The following is a 10,008-nucleotide window of genomic DNA, read 5'->3' as shown; positions in this document are numbered from 1 at the left end:
AACAAAACAGAGCTTTGAAGGATGATACCTTTCCTGCTTGTTTCTAATACTTGCTGGACAAATACTTGATGATGATTTCTGGAGATGCATTTGTTTTTTGTCACCATAGTCTTCCAGCCTTGAGGCATTAGACGTAGACTTGAGAAATGATATTTAAATGAAAACGGTTTTGGGGACGTACACTGTGGCACAGGGGGTTAAGCCAGCATCCCACATCAGAGTGCTGGGTTGGATCCCAGCTGCTCTGCTTCCAATGCCTGCTACTTCTCCTGGGAAGACAGCAGATGAGGGCCCCAAGTGCTTGGGCCCCTGCCACCCACATGGGAGACCCGGACGGAATTCTGGCTCCTGGCTCCACCCTGGCCCTCCCCTAGGTGTTTTGGCCATTTGGGGAATGAATCCTAGAGTGGAAGATTTCTCTTTTACCCTGTCTTTCAAATAAATAAAATAAATCTTTAAAGATTTTAAAATTTAAAAAGTGGAGCAGGGGCCAGCACTGTGGTGCAGTGGATTAAAGCCCTGGCCTGAAACGCCAGTATCCCATATGGGTGCCGGTTCGAGTCCTGGCTGCTCCTCTTCAGATCCAGCTCTCTGCTATGTCCTGGAAAAGCAGTAGAAGATGGCCCAAGTCCTTGGGCCCCTGCACCTGCATGCGAGACCCGGAAGAAGCTCCTGGCTTCTGGCTTCGGATTGGCACAGCTCTGGCCACTGCTGCCATCTGGGGAGTGAACCAGTGGATGGAAGACCTCTCTCTCTCTCTCTCTCTCTCTCTCTGCCTCTCCTCTCTCTGTGTAACTCTGACCTTAAATAAATAAATATAAAAAAGAGAAATATTATTAAAAAAAAAAAGGAAGTAGAGCAGCTGGGACTTGAACTGGCACCCATATGGGATGCCGGTGCTTCAGGCCAGGGCTTTAATCCTCTACATAAATCTTTTTTAAGAAAGCAAATGGTTCTGTTTCAATGTATTGCTCTTGTTTTTCTCATGTGGACCTGACCCTGATGTCGATGGATGAGTTCTGGGAAGATGGCATGAGGCCGTGTTCTCAGATATAGCCTGGCTCTCCCATGTACCAGCTGTGTGATCTTGGGCCAGTCATTGACTCTTTTTTTTTTTTTTTTTTTTTTTTTGACAGGCAGAGTGGACAGTGAGAGAGAGAGAGAGACAGAGAGAAAGGTCTTCCTTTTTCCATTGGTTCACCCCCCAGTGGCCACTGTGGCCGGCACACCACGCTGATCCAAAGCCAGGAGCCAGGTGCTTCCTTCTGGTCTCCCATGCAGGTACAGGTCCCAAGGACTTGGGCTATCCCCCACTGTACTCCTGGGCCACAGCAGAAAGCTGGACAGGAAGAGGAGCAACCAGGACAGAATCCGGCGCCCCGACCGGGACTAGAACTCTGGGTGCTGGCGCCGCAGGTGGAGGATTAGCCTGTTGAGCCACAGCGCCGGCCCAGTCATTGACTCTTTTTTGTGCATCTGGTTCCTTGTCTATAAACAGGTACAATAGTAGTAGCTTTACCTGTATGGTTTTCATGAAGATGAAACGAGAGAATGAATGTGAGAATGCATAACGTGCAGTAGAATGTAAGTTTCTCAGTAAACATTAGTTACTTTTATTATTGCCATTAGCAGGATATTTGAGAAGGCGAGAACTACATTCACGGTCACACCACGTGTTCCTGTCAATTCTGTGCTGGGCTGCAGCTTCCATAGGTCAGGGACAATCCGGCTTCTTTTGTATTTAATCAGGGCTTCCAACTCAGACTGTTTCCAAGGGCCGAGCAGAAGGACAGCCCCAGAGCTGGCCTGCATTTACTCTCAGAAACACAGAGTGGCCGCTCGGTCCACACCTCGGGACGCTCGCCCAGGGACTCAGCCCTCTGCTCATGTCGCACAGAACCCTCTGTGTTTCGAGTGGCTTCCTCCTTCTTTGGCAGCACTTCTGCTGTGTGTTTCTGAGGCTGCAGCCCTGGGTGGCCATGTTTGTTCTGGTTTCTTCCATCTGCTTTCTACAGGGGGGTCCTGGCTCACAAATTGCTGTATGAGGTGCTTGGAACTGCTGCTATGGCAGACTCTTTCCTTGCCTCTGCTGGCTCCTGCTGCTGGCAGGGGACCGGCATTCCTCGGCTTGCAGAAGCCTCACTCCAGTCTCTGCTTCCGGCCTCACGTGCCCTTCTCCCTTGTGTCCGTGTCCAGCTTCCCAAATTCCTTCTCGTCACGGCACCACTCGTGGGATTAGGGCTCGTCCTGATGCTCGCCTCTCAACCCGATCTCGTTTACGAAGATCCTGCTTCCAAACCAGGTCTCACTCCCGGGTGGCAAGCAGGGTTGCGGCTTCCCTGTATTCTTTTTTTTTTTTTTTTTTTTTTTTGACAGGCAGAGTGGACAGTGAGAGAGAGAGAGAGACAGAAGACAGAGAGAAAGGTCTTCCTTTGCCGTTGGTTCACCCTCCAATGGCCGCCGCGGCCGGCGCACCACGCTGATCCGATGGCAGGAGCCAGGAGCCAGGTACTTCTCCTGGTCTCCCATGGGGTGCAGGGCCCAAGCACTTGGTCCATCCTCCACTGCACTCCCTGGCCACAGCAGAGAGCTGGCCTGGAAGAGGGGCAACCGGGACAGAATCCGGCTTCCCGACCGGGACTAGAACCCAGTGTGCCAGCGCCGCAAGGTGGAGGATTAGCCTAGTGAGCCGCGGCGCCGGCCTCCATGTATTCTTTACTGGGGAGGGACACAATGCAGCCCAGCGCGCTGGCACTGCTCTTTGGGGTGGGGTCTCCGCACAGCGACAGATGGCAGAGACTCAGGAAGGAGGTGCAGCCCTGAGCTGAACTGGAAGTGGAGCATGGGGTGGAGGACGCAGCGTGGCTTTGCTAGAAGGAGCTGCTGTGGCTAAGGACCAGCCCAGAGGACGGGGGCTCCGGAAGGAACCGAGCAAGCCAGGGTGCAGGGCTCAGGCCTTCTCCACCGATGCAGAACTGTCCCCTGAACCCTCTCTGGGCCACAGGGCAGTGTGAGCCCTAGAGGACCCGAACGCTCCATTTTCTACAGACAGCCCAGACTTCTAGACTTTGAAAATGTCCAGTCTCCCAGTGTTTAAATGTTCATAATAAATCCACATTAAAACAAAGCTCATTTGAGGTTGGCAGCTTGCAGTTTGGAGTTGGAGGAGGGGAGAAGGCCAAGGATTGCTCAGATTATTTTGGAGAGCAAATAACTGACACTTCCCTTGGGAACACCTAAGACTTCTTAATACATTATTACTGCTTCTTATATGCTGATGTGTTTGCAGTTGAACATGGACTTCTTTTTGGAGCATTGTTCTTTTTTTAAAAGATTTACTTATTTGAAATGTAGAACAACAGAAAGAGCGAGAGCGAGAGCGAGAGAATCTTCCATCACTGGTTCATTCCCCCAAATGCCTGCAGTGGTTACATCTGGGCCGAGGTGAAGCCAGGAGCCAGGAATTTCATCCAGGTCTCCCATATGGGTAGCTGGGACCCAAGTAACTGGGGCATCATGCACTGTCTTCCCAGCATTAGCAGGAAACTGGATCAGAGCAGAGAAGTTGGGAACCAAACCAGCACTCTGATATGGGATGTGGGTGTCCCAAAAGGCGGCTTAATCCACTGTGCCACATCCCCAAGTCCTGGAGCCCTGAACCAGTAAGCAGCCACTAGAACCTCTGTTTTTCATCTCCTATTAAGTCTTTCTCACAGTGTTCTCTGTGACAACTCTACTAAAGACAGGGTAAAAGAGCTCTGTTTCTTTCACTACTATGCGTAGCTGTGGTCTGCCGCACTTTTTTTTTTTTTTTTTTTTTGACAGGCAGAGTTAGACAGTGAGAGAGAGAGAGACAGAGAGAAAGGTCTTCCTTTTTCCGTTGGTTCACCCACCAAGTGGCCGCTATGGCCAGAGCATTGCGGCTGGTGTGCTGCACTGATCTGAAGCCAGGAGCCCCAACCGGGATTAGAACCTGGAGTGAGGGTGCCGCAGGCGGAGGATCAGCCTAGTGAGCCGTGGCGCCGGCCCATCTTCTACTGCTTTCCCAGGCCATAGCAGAGAACTGGATCAGAAGTGGAGCAGCTGGGACTTGAATCAGCACCCATATGGGATGCCAGCACTGAAGGCAGCGTCTTTACCCGCTGCGCCACAGCACCGGCCCCAACCTTATTATTTCTTAAAAGAAAAAATGTTGTGGCCCTTTCATCGAAAAGGAAAATGATGTGGATACAGGAACGTCTATCAGTCAGCGGATCAACCATCTGTTCCCCCCTGGGATAGGAGAAAGGAAAACCATGGGGAGGGAAGGTCAGCTGGGGACGTCCAGGCCTCAGGAATGGCGTGGAGGGGCGGTTCCCGACGGTGGGGGAGGGAACTGGGTGCGCAGCTGCTGGGGCTGTGCGGAAGCCCCTCCCCTGCTCACCAGCTCTGGGATGGCAGTTGAGTCCTTCCCCCTTTCCCTACCTCAGTTTCCGCATCTGTAAAATGGGACACATTTCTTTACATCTCCAGGCCTTCTGCTTTGAGGTTCCGCGAGAGCAGGGTGAGGCAGCAGTGACGAGGACTGGGTAAAACCCAGCATCTGACTCATGACAGGTGGGGAATGAAAGTCGCTTTTTGCTCTCCACCCGCTCCGCTGCCAACCCAGCCACGGAGGACTCAGACACTCCCCGGGCAGGAAGCAAGGGCAGCTGCCTCCCCAGTGCTGGGAGGCTGAGGCCCAACACTTGACACCCCCCACAGAGGCGGGAGGAGGCCTTGGGATCCCAGTGCTTCCAGCTGCTCCTCTCCTGAAGAACTGGCAGGAGCCCCGCCAGGCTTTGCCCCATGGGCTGGGCTGGGCAGGTGAGTAACCAACTATTTCAGGGCGGGGAGGAGGGCAGGACTGCCAAGGGGGTGCCCAGCTGCAGCCGCTGCTCTGCCAGGTGACTCCTGGGCGGCGATCCCAGTGTGTGTGCACCTGTGTGCACGTGTGCACGTGTGCACGTGTACATCTGTCGCTGAGCTCCAGGGTGCAGGAGGAGGCTCACGGACGGCAGTGAGAAGGCTCCAGGCTGGGCACTTTCTGGACAGCAGGTACTCCTGGGCTTTGGAAGCTTTATGACTATGCACGCCAATTTTGTGTGTGTACCTGGCGGTGCATGGGCTGCCCGGACGTTCGGCCCGACACTGTTCCCAGAGTGTGTGTGGAGCGGGTGCTGGATGAGGTTAGCATTTGACCTGGCGGGGCCCAGCCTGCCCGATGTGGGTGGACCTCATCCAGTCCATGGGAGGCCGGAGAGAACAGAAAGGCTGGGCTGGGGAGGATTTGCTCTCTCTGCCTGCCTGTCTTCCCCCTGGGAGGTCAGCCCTCCCTCACCTCTGGACTCAGACTGTGTTGAAACTGACACCGTCAGCTCTCCGGCTCACCAGCCGGCTGACTGCAGATCCTGAGACTCTGAGGCCGCTTAGGATAATCAATCAGTCAATCCTTTAGTTCTGTTTCTGTCGAGATCCCTGATGGATAGGAACTGGTTTCCCACACATGAGCTGTTTTCCTTCCCTTGTCCTGACCGGCAGAGACGGCTTCACAAGGACACGAGACTGTGGGCTCGCTGGGCTTGGAGAACGGGTAGATTCCTTCATCCCTTCATTGCACAGACATTGGCTGGCTGAAGGCCTGCTGGTTCAGTTCGCCCTTGTTGTGCCCTGCTGGGGGGTGGGGTGGGATGCAGTTGGCAGAGAATACCAGGTCCCTGGTGTCCTGGGCTGACAACATGGCAGCCCTGTGCCTGTTACATTAGGCCGTAGCCATGCACTGGGTTTGGGGACACAGCAGTGAGCAGAACCCACTGCTTCCTGCCCCTGGACTTCACCTTGACCTGCTACAAAGTGCTGGAAACAAGACCAGCTCATGGCCCTCAATGCATCTAACCTAAACACAGGCCCGTGACTGGCTCTGATCACAGTGGAAGGCTCACCCTTTCGGGGCCTGTGGGGAAGCACTTCCTGGCCCTTCCTACTCCCAGCCGACCGCCCGACATTGGGTTGCAGCCTCCTCTTCGTTCCCACCACATCCTCCACCTCCCTCGTCACAGAACTTCCCCTCCCTGTCTGCTTTTCCTGGGTGCGCCCCGGCTCTCGCTGACTCCCCTGCTGCGGGGGCCAGGGCTGTCTCGCTGGAGCTGCAGAGGCCCTGGGGGATGCTCCGTGGTTATCGCTGTGTGAACAGATGCATGGGATGAATGAGCTTTCTTCTGGGCCAGCGGTGCTGCTTCTCTTTAGATCCCTCTTTTGGAACAGGAGAGATTGTCGTTAAATAAATTAACCTATATTATTAGGCTCCTATTGTATGAGTCAGGATTCTCCAGAGAAATAAAACCAACAGGAGACATCTGGGTGAAGGGGCATCAGAAAGTTCACGGACAGGGGCCAGCGACGTGGCACAGTGGGTTAAGCTGCTGCCTGTGACACTGGCATGCCATATGAATCCTGGCTGGAATCCTATCAGAATCCCAATTCTGATCCAGTTCCCTGCTAATGTACCTGGGGAAGCAGGGGAGGATGGCCCAGACACTTGGGGCCCTGCCACCATGGGAGAGACCAAGACAGAGTTTCAGTCTCCTGGCCTCTGCCTGGCCCAGCCCCTGCTGTTGCAGCCATTTGGGGAGTGAACCAGCGGATGGAAGATCAATCTCTCTCTCTCTGTCTGTCTGTCTGTCTCTCCCTCTCTCGGTGTAATTCTTTCAAATAAATAGGTCTTTAAAAAAAGGTTCAAAGACAAAAGGACAATTTGGATTAACTTAAAAATTATTTATTTGAGACACACACAGGCGCGTGCGCGCGCGCACACACACACACACACACACACGTGTCGCATCTGTTGGCTCACTCCCCAAACACCCTAACTGCAAGTCCTTGGTACAGCTGGGCTTGTGCTCTTGGTATGCAGGTAACCTTGAGGCCAGAAGCTCACGATCCATAAGAAGTTTGTCTCCTCCCATTATGCTCAATAAAATGCAAGTGCCTGGGGTGGGCATTCAGCCTAGAGACAGGCACACTGCTTGGGATGCCTGCTTCCCACATCAGAGGGCGTGTGCTCAGGTCCTGGCTCTGCTCCCGACGCTGGCTTCCCTGGGAGGTGACATGTGATGAATCATAGCTGGGAACCTGCCGGCCAGGTAGGAGGCCAGGTTCTGGCTTTGACTTGTCCCAGTCCCAGCTGTTGTGGGAATTTAAGGAGTGAGCCAAGGAACGGAGCTCATCTCTCTCTCTGCCTTTTGAATAAATAAATAAAAAATTTAAAAAGCAAGTAACAGAAAATCCAACGCAAGCTGGTTTGAACAACACGCAAGACGTAGGGTTCCTGAGGTTTAAGAAGCCCGGAGGCTGGAAGGACTTCAGGTTCGGTCGCATCAGAGCCCTGCGACCGGAGCTCGGCCCTCCTCTGAGTCAGCTCTGGCCTAGGACGGTGGGGAGCCCCAGGGCCTCGCGTCACTTAGAGGAGGCAGGACTGCTGTTTCTTCCTGCCTTGCTCCCAAGAGTAAGGAAATGTTCACAGAAAGCGTCTAAAACCACACTCCTCATTGTAGCAATGAGAATTAAACCCACAGGGAGATACCCCATCACGGCCACTGGGATGGCTATCACGGAAAACAGGAGAACACACAGTCAGGGTATGGACAAAGCAGACCTCCCACGCACAGCTGTCAGGAATGCACAATGTGCAGCCACTTTGGAAGACTGGCGGCTTATTAAAAATGTCAACATAAATTGATCCAACAGTTCCACTCTTAGGTGTTTATAATTGAAGAAACTGAAAACATATGTCCAATCTTCCACAGGAAGACTGTTCAGGAAATGTCATCTCACCCTGATTCATAACCAACAACAGAGCAGAAACCAGCGCTGGCATTGTGGCACAGTGGATTAAGCTGCTGCCTGCGATGTTGGCATTCCATATGAGTCTGGTTTGAGTTCTGGCTGCCCCAGTTCCTGTCCAGGTTCCAGCTAATGCACCTAGGAAACCAGCAAATGATGGCCTGAGTACTTGGGCCCCTGCCACCCACGTGGGAGACCCGGGTAGAGTTCCAGGCTCCTGGCTTCAGTCTGGTGCAGCCCTGGCGATTGTGGCCATCTGGGGAGTGAACCAGCGGATGGAAGATCTCTCTCTCTCTCTCTCTGTAACTCTGCCTTTCAAATCAATCAGTCAATCAATCAATCAATCTTAAAAGCAGAAACCATCCAAAGACCCAGCAACAGATGAACGGAGATGGAGAAACAAAGCGTGAGGCCTGCATACAACGTCATACAGCCACCGTGTGAAGAACTCGGGAACACTTAAACAAAAATTCTATGCATAGCAAAAGTTCACAAAAGGCAAATCCGCAGGGACAGTGGATAACTGGCTGCCTGGGGCTTGGGATGGGAATGGAGTTGACTGTACGTGAGTGTGAGGGACGTTATTGAGATGATGTTATGAACTACACTGTGGTGACGGCTGCACAATTCAGTCAATTTACTAAAAATCTTTGAATGACGTGCTTAAAATGGTCAAATTTATAGTATGCAAAAAAAAAAAAAAGGAGGAGCCAGGGCTGTCAGCAGTGACCTTGGAGCACGTGGGCTGTGAGTAATGAGCATTACTTAAAAAAAGAGAAGAGAACCTGAGACACCCTCCCCCCCCCATCAGCTGCCTAAGACTACACTTGTGTCTGTAAGTCTAACAAACCGCGCTCTTTGCAAGCCTGGTTTGTCTGCCTCTTCCTTTGTTCTCCTGTGCCGTCTGGCCTCAGGCATCAGCGGCTGCTGACACCACAGAGAGACAGCCAGTCACAGGGAAAGCACTGTCAGCACCACTTTTTTTTTTTTTTTTTAAAAGACTGATCTATTTATTTGAAAGGCAGAGACATGGGGGGATGGGGCAGAGGGGAGACAGAGAAAGAACTTCCAGATGCTGGTTCACTCCCCAGTGGCTACAACCCCCGGGCTGGGCCGGCCCAAACCAGGAGACAGCAGGCGCTGCGTCCAGGTCTCCCACAGGGCCCAGGGAGCTGAGCCATCATCTGCTGCCTCCCAGGATATGCATGAGCAGGGAGCTGGATGGGAAGCGGAGCAGCTGAGCCTCACACCAGAACCCTCTTAGGAGATGTGGTGTCACAAGCAGTGGCTGGTGCCATAATACCCGCTCTTCAACATCATTTTTTTTTTTTTTAAATTAAAAATCTATTTACGGGGCCGGCTCTGTGGTGTAGCGGATAAAGCCGCTGCCTGCAGTGCCGGCATCCCATCTGGACACTGGTTCGAATCCTAGCTGCTCCACTTCCTATCCAGCTTTCTGCTATGGCCTGGGAAAGCAGTAGAAGATGGCCCAAGTTCTTGGGACCCTGCACCTGAGTGGCAGACCCGGAAGAAGCTCCTGGCTCCTGGCTTCGGATCTGTGCAGCTCCGGCCGTTGCAGCCATCTGGGGAGTGAACAGCAGATGGAAGACCTCTCTCTCTCTCTGCCTCTCCTTCTCTCCCCGTGTAACTCTTTCATGTAAAATAAACAAATCTTTAAAAAATTTATTTATTTGTTTGAAAAGTAGAGTTAGAGAGAGAGAGAGAGAGAGGCGCAGAGAGAAAGGGAGGTGTCTTCCATCTGTTGGTTCACTTCCAAATGGCCACAATAGCTGGGGCTGGGCCAGGCCAAAGCCAGGAGCCAGGAGCTTCTTCCCAGTCTCCCATATAGGTGCAGGGGCCCAAGGTCTTGGGCCATCCTCTGCCGGTTTCCAGGCACATTAACAGGGAGCTGGATCAGAAGTGGAGCAGCTAGGATTTGAATCGGTGCTCACATGGGATGCCGGTGTCCCAGGCAGCGCTTAACTCAGTTTGCTATGGCACCAACCCCTCAATGTAACTTTTGAAGTATTTTTTGGCCAAAGTGAAAAAAAAAAATGAGCCTAAATATAAACAAGGCTCTGGAGCGGATTATCCATTCACAGGAAATTTAAGGCCTGGGGGTATATGCAGTGTCTCTGCATTGACACT

At 52.7% G+C, this 10,008-nt stretch overlaps 1 protein-coding gene and 1 long non-coding RNA gene across 3 annotated transcripts in view; one reads left to right on the top strand and one right to left on the bottom strand.

The window, feature by feature from the left end:
• The window catches only part of LOC103348554 (uncharacterized), a 62,473-nt gene that overhangs the window by 7,518 nt on the left and 44,947 nt on the right, over positions 1 to 10,008 (bottom strand). The window lies entirely within an intron of this gene.
• TNFRSF17 (TNF receptor superfamily member 17) overlaps positions 4,437 to 10,008 on the top strand; it is a 45,795-nt gene continuing 40,223 nt past the window's right edge. The window contains exon 1 of one of the 2 annotated variants that reach the window (XM_051847824.2): positions 4,437 to 4,845. In XM_051847824.2, coding sequence (XP_051703784.2) covers positions 4,828 to 4,845 — 18 coding nt within the window. In that variant the 5' untranslated portion in view covers positions 4,437 to 4,827. The remainder of the gene's footprint in view (positions 4,846 to 10,008) is intronic. The other variant, XM_008257736.4, reaches the window with a different exon arrangement.

Source organism: Oryctolagus cuniculus, chromosome 19 (genome assembly GCF_964237555.1).
Source record: "Oryctolagus cuniculus chromosome 19, mOryCun1.1, whole genome shotgun sequence".
In the NCBI taxonomy this organism is placed as follows: domain Eukaryota; kingdom Metazoa; phylum Chordata; class Mammalia; order Lagomorpha; family Leporidae; genus Oryctolagus; species Oryctolagus cuniculus.
The sequence above is the reverse complement of the archived record's forward strand: the minus strand, read 5'-3'. Positions and strand labels throughout refer to the sequence as shown.